General features: G+C 41.1%; 1 protein-coding gene across 1 annotated transcript; it reads left to right on the plus strand.

Annotated features, from left to right (window-relative positions):
• Nucleotides 1–8,813: 8,813 nt before the first annotated feature.
• drd1a (dopamine receptor D1a) lies at nt 8,814–12,597 on the plus strand. Its single transcript, XM_068714453.1, has 3 exons — nt 8,814–8,865; nt 9,362–9,693; nt 10,003–12,597. The coding sequence occupies exon 3, from the start codon at nt 10,354–10,356 to the stop codon at nt 11,464–11,466; it is 1,113 nt and encodes a 370-aa protein (XP_068570554.1). The 5' UTR covers nt 8,814–8,865; nt 9,362–9,693; nt 10,003–10,353; the 3' UTR covers nt 11,467–12,597.
• Nucleotides 12,598–21,520: the final 8,923 nt, after the last annotated feature.

Genomic DNA, 21,520 nt, shown 5'->3' on the forward strand with positions numbered 1-21,520 from the left:
ATCTTTGCCTCAAAATGAGATAAAATTAAAGTTTCGCATGCAACTATGCCTTGAAAGGAAGTATGTGGTATTTGCAGCTTGCCACAAAGATGTTATGATAACCTGAAATATGACTGAAATTAAGATAACTGATCGAGAAGCATATTTAGAAACTGCAATTCATACACATACTGGACTTTAATCTAAAAGCACACCTACCTACAGTAACACAGGTTTGTCTGAAATGAACAAAATAAAACGAATATGACTTACAGTTACATAAACTGTTTCTAATTCTGATTTCCATATCTATTTTGTGGATTTGGTAAATTGTCCGATTTTTTTCATTCACACATGCACAATTCTGATGGGCCTGGGATCAAACCAGGTACCTGATGCTCCTGTCTCTCCCTGTAATCAATTGAATGACTCAGTATGTGGAAATACAAACTAGTGACAAATCAAAGGGAAAACCAACACAAAGTGTCTTCGTAAGGTGTTGTTCCACCATGAGCTGCCAGATCAGCTTCCATGCTCCTGAGATCTGGTGACAGATTAAACATTAGTTATGTTTCTCCATTCATTTATTCAGGTTTGATTTGTCACCTGTATGTTTTCACGGGAGCTTCATTCTACAAGCATTTTTAAGTAGCTTTAAATCATCCTGACTTTCACTAGTGAAACAACTGAACAAATAAACACGCAAGCTTTAAATGAGGGTGAAAAACAACACAGCTTTAGTCGCTGTCAGGAGGCTCAGCGGAGAAAAAGCCATGTGGCTTCCGACCTCCCTTTGCCCATAAAAGGACACCTGGTTGTAAATTAGCACTTATGTAATATAAACTCATACACTCCTTCCCTTCATTATTAAAGCGATACTTTGACATTCTCATCCTTAAAATGAACTTGTAGTGACATTATCGGGAAAATGTTTGGCTTTGAAGCTAATTTGTTTCCGAACAGCACTCTCTGACGTTGTGCACGTGCACACACTCAGATAGTCCTTTGTCATTGTCAGCAAGTAAGTTTACTTGCATACACTTTGTAACACAGCTGACAGAAGGTGAGAAGCAGACTTTATAAGAATCATATTTTACCAGACACACATTTACAGTACAACTCTTTGAAGTACATATCTTTAACATCTTGATTTTTGTTAAGATTTGAATATGCCGAGCTCGAAGTTAAACGCTGCCTCAACGGAAATGCACGATTCACATTTTATCAACACACAATCTCTCATGAGTTGACCAAAGTTTTTCCCGCTCGTAGTCAGCAGTCTCAGGTTCACCCACTTACATTATATTTACTTAGCAACACAAAGCTACACATCTTTCCACAAGCTACCACTGCACGCATCACTGCAAAGGTCTCTACCACACGCTGCACACTGGGTGAAATGTTTCCCATATGAGCAGAAAGTCCAACCACGTAGCATACATCATCAGTTTGTGAAGGCGAGGTCACTGAACAGTGTTAACAAGAACTGTGCAAGCATTTGTGCTTGTCCACAGCCATCAACATGGGTGAATTACTCAACAGGCCCAAGCGGGGGCCTTTGAGGCACCAGCGCCCAGGGACCTATATCGCATCTGAGCAGGACTAACTACCCTCTAATCAACACTTGTTCACTAAACATCAAAACTACAGCAAACAGCGCTTACATGTACATATTTGAGTTAGGAAGAAGTTAATGAAATTGGTCTTGGAATTGTGATCGCCGACGGCTGTAGATCTGTTCTGCCATTTTTTCTGTCACTTCTTTCTCTCTGTGAAAAGATTCCCCTCTTGTGCGCGGAAGAACACTGATGTTTCCCTACACCTGCACACTCATCTGATTCTTCATCCACTGATGGTGTTAAAGACAAGAGCACCACGACTAACTTCCATGATGACAGCTGAAAAAGCGTTCCCACATCAGACACAGTATGAGTCATGGAGTTGCAGCTTAACAAAGACACTACAGGTGACCTTAAGTCAAACGAATTAGACAATTACAATTATGAATGTTTCATTATTCACTTTTGCTTATATCTTGTGTTGTCACTCTATTTACCCATCCATTTACATGATCAAATAGCCTAAATAATGAACATAATACATAACTGTTATAAAGTCATATTTCTATTATCTATTAACTATTATCAATGTATTTATATTAAGGCTTCTTAAACTCTTTGGGTACATGTTACAGGCTATAGTCTTGAGACATGTGATGAGTCTGACTGAGAGAAACTTGATTTACCTTGAACTTTGACTTTATTGCTGGCTCTGTTGTCCTGACAATAACACCACTATAAGCTATCCGATGTAAAATCCTTCCAGTTTGTTACAATGCAGCTGCAGACATGCCACTAACATGGATAATATATATATATATATATATATATATATATATATATATATATATATATATATATATATATATATAAAAACATAGAAAGGCTGATATTCTGTAGAAAATGATATTATACGTTTTTTTAATAAACTGGTTTGCAGGACGTTGATTATGTTTGTTTGGAAAAGCCAAGCTGCACAATACTCAAGCCAGAGCAGAAATCTTGATTTTTTTAATTTATTTTTTGCAGGAAGGCCAGAGGTGGGACACAGTACATACAGTTTGATTGATGATTACCCCACATGGTTTCAGGATGTGGTTGTGGGTTCAAGCTGATGTTGACTTTCCTGAGCCCATAACCAAACACAGCACATGTGGTACTTTTTCCCAACTTTGCCGGCATATAGGCATCTGTATGCTTCAACCGCAGCACCTAAAACCCCCACCCACCACTCTTTTCTGACATCAAATTTGGGGGGCAATTGGCCTGCTGTGCGGAGGTGAGAAAGTAGGCATGATTGGAACTTCTCTCTCCAGCTTTGGTTTTACCACGCTCCTCCATACCCTGACCTGGCTCCTGGTGGCTACTCGAATCCAATTCTAGATACTGGTACTTGCCTAATGCAAGTCTGCACAAGACATTTAAAAAAAAATGTCACTATATCTTATTGTATCTAAATGTGGCACTTGAAGTAGTACAGCATATTTGATAAAAATGATGTACTTACATGATTCTTGATATGTTTGGGGGTTATACTGTACCAACATGGTTGAATGCACTTATTGTGAGCCTCCTTGGATAAAAGCGTCAACTAAATAAATGTAATGTAATGTTTTTTTGTGAGTGCACCGTTGGGAGAGCAAGAGGATGTCGGCCCACTGGAGTCAGCCTCCCAGTGTGTTAGGGGCGACTGTTTGGTGTTGATTTAGTTCACTAGACAACAAAAAATCCGTACTACTTGTGCTGTGACAGTACATATACTGAATATTATGTATCACAGTTATATTATTTTCACAACTACCTTTATCTGATGTTGATCTGTGATTATGCACAAGATGTGCAACTATATACCGTATGTCTACAAACACCAGACGTGTCTACACATGTTAAAAAATAAATTAATCTTAATAAATATTAAATACATTCACTTTAATAATACTAATCAGACAGTGAACATTAAATTAAACTTTGTAGGCATTTCCCAGTGAAAATGTAACAACATTAACAACACCTCACATGCGCTCACCACTCACATTCTGTTTAGGGGAAGTCTCCACCCCCTCCCTTTCCCATTAACTCTTAAACTAATTTATTGTTAAGATGACAGTAAGCATCACTGTCAAATCATCGCCGAGTCATCAGCGTTGTTCATCCACTGGACATGGGGAGGGCAAACAGAAACTATGAAATCGCCTGTAGTTAAATTGCGTGGTAGTGTGAAACAATCATTTATTCTTACCACAGAAATTTTATGAGTGGGTGAGAAAAAAAAAAAGCAGAAGGGTTGCCCATCTCAGTTTCTTTTACTTCTCAAGAACATACTTCCTTTTACTCTAAGAACTTGCTATAGTTTGCTCTCGATCGCGCTTCTTCTTGTCAAAGAAGCACCAGTTCACCCGAGCGCATTTCTAACAGTTGTAGTAGTGATCACCTCCAGCACCAACTAGTGAATCGGAGAGGAGTTTTGGAATATGGCAGCCTGTTGAGAGATCTAAAGTTCATACGGTCACTAATTAGGTCACTGACCGTCTCGTTAGATGACGTCAGCAGAGAGCGCGCCCACACTCTTACCACAATCTTTGTGACGGCAAACAAAGCTGTTAACTAGGGGAATCCAGTTGAAAAAAAAAGAGTGCAATTGAACATTAATAGATTAATTACATCACTTCTGGATCACAGAAACTACAGGATTGCTGTGAAGACGATGATGGTCATTGTTCCAGTATAAGAGGTTTTACATTAACCCCTTCCTGGACAAAATTACAAAGATTTCTTACAGTATAATACAACAGAGGGAACCGTGTTATATTGTGTTTTATATATGCACAGGAAATTCACAGTACCATACAATATAACAGTAGGAAACTGCTAATCCTAACCTCACATTTGAACATTATAGGCTTCAAAATCTGTGGTCATTGTAGATACATTTTAATTTACAGATTTAATATCATACAACAGAATATTGGAGGCTTCTTCTATTTGCATTTGTACACGCAGCTCCTAAATAACGTATAGACAAGCAAACAAGTGTGTAAGGTATACAGAGTTACATCTAGAGCCCTATCATCTCATCAATCTTACACAAAGCAGGGAAACAAGATGTTTGCCAGTCAGTCATAACAGAGGTGATGAAATGATTTCTTTCGTTCTGGTTGAAGATAGTTAGCAGTGGTTTCTTAATCTTTCGCCATAAGATTTGAGGTTTTTTTTTTTAAAGATCTTTACATAGGCCTAATTGTTACTAACTTTGAAATGGGAAACTTGCACATTACAACAACTTAAAAATAAATAAATTTGCATTTCCAGGTAGGTGTAGTGCAAACGACTTCCTCTTCCTCTCTGACCTCTGTATATAAAAAGAATGGGCAGATAGTGATCACTTCACACTTAAACCAACGAAGAGAAGCTGTTAAGGAAGAGAGAGCGAGAGAGAGACAGCGCTGCATTATGATGAAGTTCGTGTTCGCCCTTGTTGTCCTGTTGCATCTCTGCTATGGTTATACATTAAACATGACCTTGAACCTTGAGATTATGAACAGACTGGGTGATCTCAACAGCCTCTACAAACTCGACAACGGCAGTATCACATTAGTAAGTATAACGCATCGATACTATCACACATGCCGCTTAGTGGCTTAGCTCTCATGTCTCTCAATGACTGTTAACGTCATAATCTGACACATGAAATACCCAGTGCTTAATAAATTAATTTAATGAATTTTCTGTCCTTATAGCCAGACATGATGCACGTGGCAAAGCCGTACAAGAACACAAATTCAGTAAGTATTGCACCTTTTCATAACTGCACTCTGATCTTCTTGTTACGTTGAGCTCAGTTCCCGATGACACGTGCCTTTTATGATGGTATGATAACCTAACTAGTATATTATTTTCAATTGCAGCCTTCCTGTGTGGGTGACTTTGTCAGGGAGCTGAAGCACGTTCTTGACAATGTGACGGTACACGAAGCAAGCAAGCATATTCTCCAAGAACTTAAGGCAAGCCTGCAGGCTATGGACCCAAAACCAAAGGTTAGCCAACATGACGTCTTGACAGACACCGAGTTCTCACTGTCGACTTTGTGACTGCTGCATCAGTTGTGGTATCCAGATGCAATATAATCCCGAACCCTCTCTGTTTCTCTTCCAGATTGACCACAATTGCCAAATAAACCCGATCACAAAGAAAGGTCAGAAGCCTTTTCAACCATACATTCGTTTCCTCACGAAACTAAACAACTCAAGGAAAAGATGAAGACTACGATTTTCTGTTACAGGGCTGCTTGGATTGTTTCTGATTACCTATTTCAAATGAATGTATTAGATTTGAATTTTTATGCAGTTTACAATTCAGAATTTAAAAAAAATGCATTTATGTATTTATCAGTATTATTTATGTCTATTTATTTCTAAATATATTTATTTATTTATTTAGATAAAACTACAGATTCATTCAGACATTCCTATGACGTAATCAGCCAATTGGATGTGACAAAGTAATATTCACTATGTGAAAAACCTTATTTCAGTTCAGAAATATTGTGCTGCTGTCGTCAAATAAATAAACTAATTTAATAATTTGTTCACACTGAGTTTTAAATTGTAAATCCTTCACTGATATGTTCAAAGAACCAACGTTATACTATTTGGATGCCAAAAGAAAAAAGAAAGCGACTAATTCAGCCTGGATAATTTCTTACACAAAAGAAAGCGATAAAGTGAATCTCTGTCTCTTGTATCTATTCTACTCATCTGGAGAGCAAAAAAACGTGACATGTTTGCATGCCAGCACACAAAAACACACATGGACTCAAATGAACCTGCAGAGATATGCATGACTGATAAATATGCGAGGTTATGTATTCACACTTGCATGGTTTTTTAACATGATGGTTCCTAAAACAGCTTGTTTTGCTCTCAGCTGTCTTACTCATAGCTCGTGTGTGTCTTGAGGGTGGCTGGTTACCTGTCATCCCATATCAGACAAAGAGCACTCAAGAGTTTCGTCATGACTGGAACAGCTGCACAGGAGATCTTAAAGCTGTATCGGCAGGATCAGCAGTCTCCATGATGAAGCATGTGGTGATTGACAGACTCTGTGAAAGGCGTTTGCAGTTGAGGTTTGCTTTGTCTGTTCTCACGCCTCTTATCTCCTTAGTCGAATCCTACTGTCAGAAGAGAGCAAATGACTAAATAATAGTTATATTATTGTTATTTGTATTATTATTATGATGATAATAACAACACAAATAATAATAGCAACAATAATAATAATAAAAATAACATTAATAACATTACATTCAGTGTAGCACCTTTCAAGGTACACAATTCACAAAGTCATTTTCAAGGATAAAAGCATAATTAAAAATAAAAATAAAAAATACAACCATAAAACAATCAAAACAATCACTAAAAACAAATGTTAAGAACACACACAATTACAAACACTGGGTAGCACAAGGTGCCACAAAGGCCAGTTTAAATCAGTGAGTGTTCTTGTGCGGGACATGAGTTACAGGAGCAGCAGCACCTTTTAACACAGAGAAGCAGCAGAGCAGAAGGCAGGTGGAGAAAGACGCTCTGAAGTAGGCCCACAATGCACCTCAGCTTGCCCGTCTATCCCTGGTCTCACCTCTGACCTTAGAACTCTCAACACTGTCCGGCTTCTGTGTATTTGATGTCTTTGGAGCAAGACAGCACTTTGAATCCCAGAAAAAGATCTGGGAAAAGGGAAGAACATCTCTTTATAAAAGAATGATAACAATGAACCCACGATCATAATAAGCAGAGGGAGAAAAGGACACTGATATTTAACTTATTCACAGGCTTTTCAGACAACTTAAGATGATCTTTGAAACTGAGGTAGGCAGAGCACAGATATCGATTAACTTTAATTAACATATTAAATATTGTATTATAAGTGACGAAAGTTTAAAGGTAAAGGAATAATAATTATTTGCTTTCTTACCCAGAGTTAGATGAGAACATCGATGCCAATCAATTTCTGTCTGTTCAATACAAGGCTACAGCCCGACTCCTGTTAGCTTAGCTCAGCATAAAGACTGTAAACAGAGGGAAACAGCTAGCCTGGCTCTGTCCGAATGTGACAAAAATCCACTTACCAGCACCTCTAACGCTCACTAATCAGGTGATTACAAAAAAGACTGCTCATGGCCAAGAAATAGTCCAGAATAAGAAATTGTTGTTCTTATACTCTGGTTTTTGTACTGACTGACCATATAACGTGATAAGACAGAGCAAGGCCAGATGTTTCCCCCTTGTTCTCAGTAGTTGTGCTATGCTAAGCAAAGCTAACTGCAGCCTCATATTGAATGAACAAACGTGACAAGTAGTAGAAATCTGCTTCATCTAACTCTTGGCAAGGAAATGTATTTCCCAAAATTTCCCTATTCTTATAAAGGCATCCTGTTTATATAACTTAGCTATCTCAGCAAACATCTGTCCCTGTCTTCCCTGTTATTGTTTTAAGAAAAAACATCTAATTGTATCGTCATCGACTTTTATGGATATATCCATTGATAGTTTTTTCTATAACATCCGACATTCCAAGTTCAAAGATATTCAATTTCCCATCACAAAGGACAAAGAACAACAACTGAGAAGCTGAATGCAGGAAATGTTTAGCAATTTTGCAAGAAAAATTCCATATTGATGGAATATCAGTGGATTATCAAAATAGCTAATGATTTATTAATAATTATTTGACATCGCAATTAATTGACAAATTCCGTCCTCTATTTCTTTAGGATCAATCAAAAGCTAGATTTGCATCTAAAATATTACTTCTTTGTCATAAATGAATAGAGAAATCCCTATTATCATATTACAATTCAATGTCAGAGTTGTCATTTTTGTATAATTTAGATTAAGCATTACAGAACATAGTGAGATATGGTAAAGGAAATGACAAAAGGAAAATGATATTTGGTATAACATACCGTCTGTTCTTATGTTATTATCATTCCTTGAGTCCCATGGCTTTAACCCACTCATTAAACGTCATATAGTGCGGATGCTTGAGAAGGAAAAGGGTAAAAGCTGTTTCTTTTCCTCCTGTCAGAGATACTTACATCACTGTAAGGTGACAGCTGGCATGTCACGATTGTTTCCGCATCCCATGATGCTCTGCATGCAAGATACCAGCCTGAACTGAATGAAACAACTATGGACATGCTGACAGACATTGCCAGCATTTTTACAAGCAGTGCACGATTTATCGGTCAGAGCAGAGGGAAATGATGAGGACTGCAGCTGAAGGTGACATTGGTCTGCACATGACACTCTGCCACGGGTAGATGAAGAATGTGAGTTTCTGACTTAATCTTCTGTTTGAGCATAAATCTGTCTTTCATAAAATTTCTTTTTTAGTCATTATTAACCTGCAGAGAAGTAAAATGGGGGGGGGGGGGGGGGTACGTCCCTGCAGCTTGATTACAGGCGCAACGTTCTCTTTCTCCATTAGGTGGCCTCAGCGCGCCACTCCCCACGCGTGAAAGGTCCCTTGTCCTGATTCAGTTTTATAACCTGCATCTTAATTGAATTAAACTACACCACGGTGCAGATTTGACTGGGTCAAATTAAGTGAAAGCGTTGCTGATAACAGGTGGGTTTAATCGGCACGAATTGTATTTTAAACCTCTAAACTCTGCTCTGCACAAGGGGCCACTCATGACAAGACATGTGTTGCCTGATGCATCGTGCTGTACATTATGGGCAGTTTAACTGGATTTGGTCGCCGAAGGGGACACAATCACATGCTCTCATCCCTACTGCACTTTCTCTTGAATGGGGGAACGTCAGAGCGCCGGTGTGAGTCTGAGCCGCAGGAGCGCACACAGTCTCTGGGATTTGGCCGCAGACGCGAGCAGAGGCTGCAGGAGGACGCAGCGAGAGCGTTGACGGCTGAGTGACATTTGAGTACCGTTGTCTGTGTGTTATTAATTCATTAACAGTCAGCGATGTGGAACCAATCGAGGATATACTTGTGCTGTTCTCTTGTTTGTTTTGTCGGACATGGAGACTGGGTGCCCTTTGGTTTGACTTCACGCTGCGAAGTTCTCGTGGAAGCGATGGGACGTTTATTTTGAAATATAAAATCAAGCGACAGCTGGCCGCGTCTGTGTGAGTAAGAGGTGAGTAGTATATGATGATGGAGATTAAAAATTATTTTTGCTGTGCATGCACGTTGGAAGGTGTGTGACTTTTTATCAGACATGCCTTAATAAGAACATTGCGCTCATGGGAAAATCCAACATTAGCATGCCAATGCACAATATAATCGGCTGTATGGCATACGTGTGCACGTGCAATCAGAGAGTACATTAACAAAGAAACTAAAAGAAAGCATTTTTAACCAGAGTTGCATTTTACAAGACAGGAAGACGTATCTAAATTAATACAGATGTATCCAACGTTGTATAATTCTTGTCTTTAATTTACAGGACCGCTGGTGACGTGAGCGGGCAGTCAGAGGATTCCTAACATTACAGTGTTTGGGAACAAACTGGGCAGACAGAAGAGCTCAGGTCATTACACAGAGGAATTGAGTTACCATCCTCTGCGGCTCAAATGATGTTGAATCTAACTCACGAAGTCAGGGGGAAAATGTCCTGCCCGGAGGGGGTTTGCCTCAAACACCTCATCCCTCAGCATTCATCAGAAGATACGATGATGGAGATTGTTTGCAAGGCTGAAGCACAGGAGCCCCCTAGATTATAATCCTGTGGATATGATGTAGCACGACTTTTCAGCATGACTTAAATGAACTCTCCCCAACCCGCACATGTTCAGGGATGGATGTCATGAACCTTACAACTGTCATTGACTCTGGCTTTGTGGACGAGGCTCCGTCGAGCCGCGTCCTAACTGGCTGTTTCCTCTCGCTGCTCATCCTCACCACCTTGCTGGGAAACACGCTGGTCTGTGCCGCCGTCACCAAGTTTCGGCATCTGCGCTCCAAAGTGACCAACTTTTTTGTGATCTCGCTGGCCGTGTCAGACCTCTTGGTTGCCATCTTGGTGATGCCGTGGAAGGCGGTGACGGAGATCGTCGGGTTCTGGCCGTTCGGCTCCTTCTGTGACACCTGGGTGGCTTTTGACATCATGTGCTCCACGGCGTCCATTTTGAACCTCTGTGTGATTAGCTTGGACCGCTACTGGGCCATCTCCAGCCCCTTTCGCTATGAGAGGAAGATGACACCCAGAGTGGCCTATGTGATGATCAGTGTGACCTGGACGCTGTCTGTGCTAATTTCCTTCATCCCCGTGCAGCTCAACTGGCACAAGGCCCAAACTAAATCTTACACTTCTCTCTCCGGCTCCTCTTCAGGTTTCAATGCTACATCTTATCGCAGCCCAGAGAACTGTGACTCGAGCCTGAACAGGACCTACGCCATCTCCACCTCTCTCATAAGCTTTTACATCCCTGTGGCCATCATGGTGGCCACCTACACCCAGATATATCGCATTGCCCACAGACAAATCAGGCGGATCTCTGCCCTGGAGCGAGCGGCCGAAAGTGCCAAGAACAGACACGACAGCATTTGCGGGGGCTCCAGCATCGCAGAGTCCGAGAGCTCTTTCAAGATGACGTTCAAGAGGGAGACCAAGGTGCTGAAGACGCTGTCCGTGATCATGGGGGTGTTTGTGTGCTGCTGGCTCCCATTCTTCATCCTCAACTGCATAGTGCCCTTCTGTGAGCAGTCGAGCGGTGGGGAGGCCTTCCCCTGCATCAGCCCCACCACGTTTGACGTGTTTGTGTGGTTCGGCTGGGCTAATTCCTCCCTCAACCCCATCATCTATGCCTTCAATGCAGATTTCCGCAAAGCCTTCTCCATCCTGCTGGGCTGCCACAAACTGTATCCTGGAGGCCACAACATAGAGACGGTCAGTCTAAACAAGAAATGACTAATGACTCTCTCACAGCACTGACTCATCCTCAATGCTGAGTCCCAGCGTTCCTGTAGAGGCCGGTCTGATCGACTTCGAGCGAGGACGCCGCTCTGTGTGCAGACTCTTAGCGTGACTGAAGGATACGGTAACCCTACATGTACCCCTGTTTGCATTAGGCGAGTGGCCCGTCCGTGTGCAGACTATGAGAGTACGCTTGCCGTGCACACCGTGGTCGCTGCACTGTCTTCGAGCAGAAGACACTTCTGAAAGAGGAGAGGTGGATTTAGAGGATTGAGATTAAGACTGTCCGCTATTATGTCAGGGAGCTGGGAGCGCAGCAGTGCTGACACGCCCCTGGGATAGATAATCCCATGACTGGGCAGCACACACCCTAATGCTGTCAGACACCGCTCTCTTCAATACCATCACACACACGTAGACAAACGCAAACGCTGTCACAACACGCTCCTCCGAATTCAGTGTAAATGCAGCACCCAGCATGCACTCTGCAGCAACCTACATGACAGCGCACAGAAATAGTGTTACTCATTACGTTTACATCTTGTGCGCTGCAAGGAGTCCAGCGGTCAAATCAAACCATGTTTCATACATGAGCAATGTAGGTGGAGTACATCCACATGTGACTTCACGTTAATGCAAGAATGAAAGCAGATTTGATTTCACATCTGGCTCAACCCATTAATGTTGTGATTTTAAAAAGGAACGTTCTGGAAAGTCGACACGTGAAAACGTGTCTGAATTTCCTTTGGAAGTGAATGTACACAGACAGGAAAGATGCAGCTTGTCGAACTGCAGTTCATCGCTGATACCGGTTCACAATTTATATCTCATCCAAATGTCAAATCATTATAACTTTAAACCAAATGGACGCAACAGAAACCTCATAAGTTATTTGCTTCACTGCTTGAAAGTGTTCTATCGATGAGTGTCTCGTATTACTTTGCTGATGACCTCTTTGAAGGAGAAGGCAAAGCCCCAAGCAAAGGCTTTGCTTGATTTGTGGTGTCTTTTGACTATTGTGCTTATTTTAGGAGCTGATAAAGAATTGTAACTGACTGAATTAAGATAAATCAGTTTTAATTAGCTTGTTGAAGTGAATTAATAAAGGATAATCTTTGATTTTAACTACATGGGTCTCGTTTTTGTGGGTTTGGCTGTCGTTCCCATCGGCTGTGATAACATTATACTCCCTAAAGTAATTGCTGACATCTGGGAACACTAAAATCATCATGAAATAGGAGCAGCCAGATGATCAGACCAGTTAAAAGTCTGCCCACAGTTAAACCAGATTATTAAAGACACTAACAAAACCAAGTTTTCAAGTCATTTTAAGTCAGCATACGTAAAATGTCACTTAATCCTTGAATAGCACAAGAAAACAGTGTGTCGTGTCATGCACTAAGGCTCATTCAAAAATTTAAGTTAGAAAGAATAAAGACTTACACATAATTACTTTTAATTTATTCCAAAGTGTATTGTCAATGTATTACTTACAGTAGATGCGGTCGGCACGCCCCCAGTTTGGAGAATTAGACAGGAGTGTGTTGCTGTGGACGGGGACAGCAGCAAAACGTGTTTCAGCCACCTAAAAGAGAAAGACCCACCTAAATAAATAGTTATGCGTTTAAGTGCACGCTATCTTTTGATATATTTTCTGACATGGAACTGTACTGAAAGTAAAACCTAACTACATTGTTTAGGTCAATGGAGTCTTGTGGCTTTGAAGAGAGCAGAGAGAAGTTTCACTTTTAGTTCAGTTCCCCGTCGCTAAAGTGCTGTCTGATGGCAAGACAAAGCGGTGAAAATATTCTAAATATAGCCTATACACTTAAGCTGATATTGATTTTTTGTTCATTTAGGTTTAAGTAGCTTGAATACGTTTTGCTGCCAGGTACCCCTGGAATAAGAAGCTTGCACATATTGCATCCTGGTACATAGGCACTTCCATGGTCAGCATTCTCGGTTAATGTAGCATGCACTGAGAAATGAATTGCTACAGTTGACTACATTTACCATCAACATTAAATGGACAGCAACATAAAAGGTGGAAGACTTTCCCCTAAATATGTTGAGACTCGAAGACGTCATGGTGCCCACACGTAACCCTGCATAAAACCACAACTTGAATTAACACTTTGAATCAGCCAAATAAGATATGACAAGTAAAGTAGTTAGCTTTAGAGATCCTGGTGCACTTTTTATGTTTGACCATGCCAGGCTAGCGATTTCACTGTTAGTCAAGTCTTTATGCTAAGCTAGGCTAACCATCTCCTGGCAGTAGCTTCACAAATGCGAGAGTGACGTTGATCATCTGGAATAAGCAAAGAAGCAAGTTTCACAAAATGTCAAACCGTTCCTTTAACTTAGTGAGTACAATATTATTATGACAGACAGATTTACAGATAAGACCCAGGAATGATCCTTTAAACCGAATAATTGCGTGTTGGAACAGGATGCGTTGCCATCATCATCAACAGTTACCTCTAATTCGGCGTACTGTATTTATTTTTTTATGTGCTATCTTCATCCGTTAGCTACAGGGACCATTCATGACACAAACAAAAGATGTAGATATTTGTACTTGGCTAAAACAGTCTTTAGAATGTGCAGTTGTCAAACAAATACACGTCATTTTGTTACATTCATCGCAGAATAAACCATCAGAGGAAACAGTTGTGAATTGTCTGCTTCAGCCATGTGGAAACATCTCAAAGCACAGCTTTCTCCATGTGTCCAGTTTTGTGAAATAGACCGTGTGGTGTATGTGTGGTTGGCTGTACAGCTTTGACCTCCACAGATCAAACCTCCCGAAGCACATTTCACACCAGAGTCTAAAGGGTAAAACTTAACGGGATCAGCTGTGTCTCACATCCCAAATTTCACTCTGACATAACTCTGGTGTTCATGTGTCTGTTCTATCTGGTGATGTACTGCCATCATTAGTAAAGTGAAAGGCCCAATCTGGAGTCGTGAGTAGCCAGGAGCTTTGGCACCTCTTTATCTCACCTTTTGGCTTTCTTTAATTCATTCATTGCACTAAAGTTGTTTTTCACCCTCAAACAATTGACTGAACTCTTGCAACAATCAATACCTTACAACTAAACATACATTTTGGGTTACGGCTAAAACACGGAGAGGTGATTGTAAACTTTGACACCCTAATTTATTCAGATTGAATGGGAGTGATGGGAGATGGAGGTAGTTGAAGTGTGAAGGGAGAGCAGAGCAGCAACACAGACGGGATTTTTGCGAGACCCAGTTAAACATTCCCTCCGCGATCTGCCAGACATTTCTTAAATGATAAATTAAATCAAAATCTAAGTTGATTAAGTGTTAAGCTTTTGTTTACTAGACCTGATGAATATCTCTGTAGATATGCCCTGTCTTCAATAATCATAAAAGTCTTAATCAGATTCATTTCAGTGTAAAACAGTTGCTATGGCTTGTCACAAAACACTTTAAAGTGATTACAGAGTTGTGAAGCACTCTCATTAAGCAGCAAATCTCAAAAGATTTAGAGGGCAGATTTGTTTAATCAAATTGAGTTTTTGCTCATTAGAAATCTGATTAAGTGCAAAATACTGTGAGGATAACTCTTTCTCTGTCTCGCACAAATAAACACAGAGTTGTCCTATAAAAGCCCACTTTCTCTGGGCCCCGGACTGTCCTTGCCTCTGTGAAACCTCCTCAAGCATGCCACGGGAAGGAAGCAGCAATTAATTTGACTGACATCATTCAGAGTGATGGCTGAGGTGGCGACATGGTGTGTGTGTGTGTGTGTGTGTGTGTGTGTGTGTGTGTGTGTGCGTGCATGTGTTTATGTGTGTGTGGCGCGGCACTACTATCACCTGCTCCAGCACCCAGCCCAGAGTCCCTGCAATGTCAACCGCACTCTGTAAAACATACAGTTTGTTTAGCTTTAGCTATCATTTCGCTGCACTGGAGCTTGTGAGACTCTCAAAGCGATACTGTCTTTTTAGATTGGCACATCAGAGAAGCGATGTTAGACGTGGCAACTTCAGATGATGCTAATGACTGGCCCTGGGGGAATGATTTACTGAGACAGGGAGAGAGAAAGAAAGGGGCAAAGAGACAGACAGAGTCTTATGTAAGTATCAAGCAATGGCTACTGAAAAAGGAGACTCAAAGGATGCTTGGTTAATATCACATAACCCCACAAGTATATCTCCAAAGTCAGACTGCTGTCGCATCCATAATGAAGTATCTTCTGTGGTCACATGCTTATAGGCACACCTGGCCACATGAAAGTGGATTTTTAATGTTAATGATTTCCTTGCCACCCTGTCTCTTCAGTCGAGGTCTGACGGAATTAAAATGCAAATAAACAGTTTGCAATAATCTGTATTACTCTCCATTAAATATGCATTATTCACAACTGGCAGAGCTATCATAATTGCGCTGGAGTCTAATGCATTTTTAATACTGCACACGACACCAAGATAAGCATAATTGAGGGGGAGCGCGCGTTGGTGACACCATCCAAAGTGCGTCAACACAGTTACATGCTGACAGACATGAACGCACTTTGCATGTTCAAAAATACTGCCGCTCTGTTTGTTTGTGTCTGGTCTCCCTGTTGAGGTAAACAGATGCTCCATATTCATTTTTAACTCATAGAGAAGGCCACTACTGCAACAAGCAGTCTCTCGTCGAGGGGGAAATTTCTTCAATTTGTTCGTCACTTGCTCATCCGTGGAATACAAATAAAAAATGTAACACATTTCATGCACTGATTCAAAAATAGATATGAGGTCGTGCTGCACATCTTTTGACCTTTATTGTTCGTTCTTAGCGGCAAGTCCCTCCGTTCCTCTTCCTGGTTTACTCCTGCTCTTCATTTCTCTTTCTTATCACACCCCTCCGCTCTCTTCCTCCACCCTCACTCTGTTTACTGTTTGTGCTGCGGGCCGCTGGCAGTGCCGTGTTGCCATTCGTCACTCCAACTGGCTCCAGTGGAGAGGACAGGCCCTCTGACCCTACCACTGGGAAAGGAGCAAGGGAACGAGGGGAGAGGGAGAGTCACACAGGGCTCTTCAGAGAGAGCAGAGATAAATAATTATTACAGAGAGAGAGAGAGAGAGAGAGCACAACAAACGGGGACTTCCTGACTTCCAGCACTTTTTCCACAAGTCAAAATATAAATTTTAAATATACAGATGCTTTGCAGATTAAAGGAAAAACTAACATATCCTGCAAGTGTCTGAAACTTTACTGAATTGTAAAAATATATTTGGTGTTTTCATGACAGTGGTGGAGAGCACGTTGCTCCAAAATCTCCCATAGGGGTTAACGTGTTAAGTTCTAGTGACTGGGATCAGATCACATGATGCACATAATTTCTATCGCATCAAGTCATTCAGTGACCCTTCCTGTTCTGTATGAATGCATCTGCATCCATTATGTTGCTTCACCTACTTAATCAAGGTTTTCCTTTAATTTGTCAACCATCTGTAAGTGGCAGGAAGTGAGAGTGAGTGAGAGCAAGACACAATGCTGCAACAGGCTTCCTTATGAGAAGAACAAGGCAACTGTTCCGAAGACATCCTCATGAATTCACTCATCTAACTACCTTGTTCATCTGTTTGATTGCTTTTAGTTTAGTTTTATTTGTGGGGTCTTGATCAACTGAACTAAATATAGATCTATAATAGAATATAATCCCTCATAAACTTATATATTCTCCATACTGTGTCATGGTGTGACCTCTACTGGAGATGGGCCAAAAATGGAGATGAGTTGACCCGGGTCTTTGCTAAATTCGGCCCCGATCAAATCCTCCAGAGAAATAAAGACAGATCTGATGTATTGGCCTCATCTCTGGCCTATAACAGATTGTCAGTGTGGCAGAGTAGACAACATCACTGAAGCACTAAATCCGTACTAAAGTCAGTCAAAGCAGATCCAATTATACATTGAATAATAAGCCGGGTGCAAATGAGGCTGGCTGATGAACAGTGTTTTTCAACGGGAGTGATGTCCACTCCAGCCACACTCCGCAGCTTAGCTGGAGAGAGGTGCTGTCTGGCGGAGATGGCTCTGAGTGGAGATCATGCTATTAATGATGCCAATGTTAATGCTAACGCTGGTAGGGTGCCCTATGGGTGAGTTGTGACGATGAAAATGCTAATCAGATAGCTTGTGGGGCAGAGCAGATGTGTCTTATCTCTTTAAGAGCACAACATCAGCAGCAGGAAGAGACAGAACAACAGAGTGATTACTGACAACTATGCGGATAGTTGTCTCTTTCACCTGGGCTTAAGAAACAGGAGGTGAAGTCTGTCTCGCCTGAGCATGTTAGTAAAAAAATAAAAAATAAAAAACAAAAACAAAGCAGGTGACATATGATGCTTCTTTACCAAAGGCTGCTGAGGAAACACTATGCATCATTAGAGACATAACTCACACCGTAGATAGTAATGATTATTTGTTACTCTTGCAGTTTCAGTTTTCACTGGAACGCCCACATGAGGTGGTGATTCATGCAATTTCATAAAAATGTGTTAAAATCTAGCTTACTGTTACTGTAATGTCACATGGCAACATCTCCATTTCAGGCAAAGTTTGAAAACTTCTAGGAACAAACTCTTGGTAAGCCTTCTGTTTAGGTACTGACAAGATCTCCCTTACAATGTCTTCTTAGTTTGAAGACAGCCCATTGTATCTCTGCCCCTTTGTAAGCTACTTATGAATTTCTTCAGTCCAGAGTTCTGGCTCAATTGACCCAGACTGGCCAATCATAGTGTAGCATCAGCCAGCTCTGACCAGGATGATACTAGTGATACTCGTTACCCGTAGAGTTTGGAAGGACATATTTGTTTCTAAAATGTTATGTTTCTACGTAAAAACTAGAGTATGGAACTTTTTTTTCCTCTAGCAAATCGGCTTCAACTCCATTTCGTTTTGCAACTGTGTGTCGCCTATTGAAAACAAATTATCCTTGAATCATTGAAACCTTGATGTGGTGGTTCACATGTACGCTGTGATCTGCGGGCTGTAGTTTCTAAATCTTTATCTTTATCTTTTTAACCTGTTTTTGCTGCTAAATCAGTTTGACATCCTGGCTATATCCTTAGAAAGGCCTATTGTAGACCCTTCTGTCTGCTTATATCTGAAATAACATTTTCGATTTTCTAAAAATTGTATAATATTCATGCAAAGAGCGCAGTTAGTGACAGTGTGGGCTCCATGGTAGCTCGGACTGCTTGATGGGCTGGCAGTGGGGAGCGGGGCTTAGCGAACGGTCAGTTCCAAACTACATATTCATTTTTAAAAATATGTAATGTGTTCACACTGGACAAGTGACACAATTCAAAGTCAAAGGTCAATATGCATCCTAAATGTGCTTGTTTTTTCAAGTGTGCTGCTGGTAGACACTACACTCCCACAATAGATTGCACAAAGGTAATTGGAGAAGCTAATTCATGCCCAGCCTCTCTGTGCTTACAGTAAATGTATACAAACATAAAGTTAGCTTTATTGCTCATGGGCTGTATGACAGGTAGTATGAAAATAATATTTTCTAATGACAAAGTAAATCAATGTTTAGAATATGTCTGGCAGGAATAGAAAAACAGACAGGACAGACATCTATAATCATATGGCTATAGCGACCCCCGAGAGAACATTAAAGCCAGGCACATTTTTGTAGGTTCTGCTCTGAAAAGGGGATTAACAGAGCGGGAGGGTAGTACAGAAGACCACTCAGCCACAGACATCCCACTCGAGTGATGGCGTGGTGACAAGCTGCACAAACATCCCCAACAGAGAGACAGAAAGAGCAGGAGGGAGGAGAGGGGAGGGAGATAAGGACAGCGGGATAGAAAGACCGCTTGAGAGTTTAGGAAGAAACTGGGAGCAGACTGTGACAAGAAAAGACGATAAGAAAACAGCTTTGAAGCAGTTACAGACCACTCTCTCCTTGAAGGAACTGCATCTCAGAAAGACACGAAAACATGTGCTGTTGTATATTTGTGTGAATGAGAGCCATATGCAGTATTTGGCTGATCATTGGAGCTCAACATTGTTCATACCATTAATAGGTGCTCAGATAACATGAAGATAACAAATAGAGCTGCCTTAAAAGCTGGCTGAGTAGATTGACAGAGTATTTCTGGCAGTTTTACAAACTCTACACAGCAGTTTCACAGAGTTGAAAACTGCTGTGTAGCAAAAACGCTGCCATGCTTCATAGGACTTCATAGGTTCAGCGAAGCAACACAAATCCCCAGGTTGCTTTCCTTGTCTGCAATGTGGGGAATTGTGAAATGAAACATTTGTACATTTCAGTGCGCTGACCAACTGGGTCATAATGAAGAGCAAAGTATAATCTTCCCTTCAGAGGAGAACAAACTCAAAGTGCTTGGCGATGATGTGAGAACAGAGCTGCATTTCACGAAAATGATGTATGCCAGGGTGAGGTGCTTTAATATTTTAAAAGTCAAGTAATATGAGTCAAAGCCTTTTAAAATAGACTCATTCCTGAAAGTAAAGTGACTCATTTGTCTCTTTTATCAGATTGATGCAGGCAGAATGAATGGCTGATGCACTGAATTAATCCTAATTCACACCGGTAATAATAATAATCAAGAAGAACACATGGCCAAAGAGGGGAGTCAGGACAACACAGCTTCACTCAAATGATCCAGGAATAGAAACACCTCAAACATTCATTAATGCAGCAGGATGGCCCTGTGACTGTGCATTTGTCCTGTTTTTTTTCTTTCTTCAATTCCATAGAAGAGAAGCAGACAGCAGACACGATCTGTTCTATTTTAGGAAGGGACTTGTCAAACAGGAACACAGCAGGAGCCTCTTTTACCCTCTGGAAAGTTCAGATGTGACCACACGAGCACGAGCGGACGCAAACATGCTCAGAGACACACACACACACACACACACACACACACACACACACACACACTCAGGGGACACAGCTGGGAGACTGTGGGAAGAATAATTTTGTTTCCTTTTATTTGGCTGAAGCCAGAGAACCAAAAAAACATTTTACCACCTCTGTTTCTGCCACATAACTGTTTAATTGAGTGTCACACTCCTCAATCATGTGAGAAAAAAAAATCTGGCCTTTTCTCTCACCTTCAGTAATAACGCTGAGAGATAAACTCAGACATGAAAGGACGTCTGACAGCTTTTTTTGGGCTCTACCTGACAGACTGTTACTTTATTTGATTTTAATTAAAAGCTGTTGAATTACCAACAACAGACCAGGAGATGACCCCACCACCACCAACACAGCCATCTGTCCTCACAACTCGCCAGCTGACCTAATGCTGCTGTAACCCGTGCAACCTGCTGTAAGCCACTTTAGGGCTTGCTGTGCATCTAACAAAGTGATATGGCTCCCATAGGAAAATAAATATTTTCCCTGCTGCTCATCCACACAGATGTCAAAGGTCAGGGTCGGTTACAGAACAGCCTCCCTGAGGCTGTAGGGATTCAGTGTGGGTGTCAAGGACACCACAGAGAGGTGGCTTGAGGGATTGAACCCAGGTCTCTGTACTTTTTACACCACCCTGATGCCATATTATTCTGTGACAGCTCTAGTGCAAGATGGATGGAAAGTTCATTCAGCAACAGAGCCTGCTTTGTAGTGGACAGATCTCTCTGTAGCCGTCTTAGTCATCAGTGTCTGGATGCAGGATAACAACAATTAATCCTCGAACCCAGACATGAGTCAGCATGTTTACACTTCCAGTTCCCTTGTCTCAAAGTTAATGGGTTTTCTGAATGGGTTTTTGGTTAGATGCCTGAAATAAGGTCTGTGGTTAACACAAGCTTATGAGATTTTAACTTTTTGTTCTACGACATAACAAACATCAGTAAATATTCACTTATAAATTTTGAAGCTTTTACGTGTCTTAAATAAGTGGCTAAATAAGGCTACTAAACGCCATCATGCTACAGTCCATCTTTAGCTTCATGGTGGACAGGGTAAGTCATGTGACCGTGGTGTAGTTTGTTGTTAGCCTAACATTTAGCTTTATACTTCTGGCAATTGCATTTACGCTTA

This window comes from Cebidichthys violaceus, unplaced genomic scaffold (assembly GCF_023349555.1).
Source record: "Cebidichthys violaceus isolate CVI_PGR_0920_01 unplaced genomic scaffold, fCebVio1.0.p SCAF_2, whole genome shotgun sequence".
NCBI lineage: Eukaryota > Metazoa > Chordata > Actinopteri > Perciformes > Stichaeidae > Cebidichthys > Cebidichthys violaceus.

Coding starts and splice junctions, on each gene's coding strand:
- drd1a (XM_068714453.1), top strand. CDS start 10,354: ATGGATGTCATGAACCTTACAACTGTCATTGACTCTGGCTTTGTGGAC.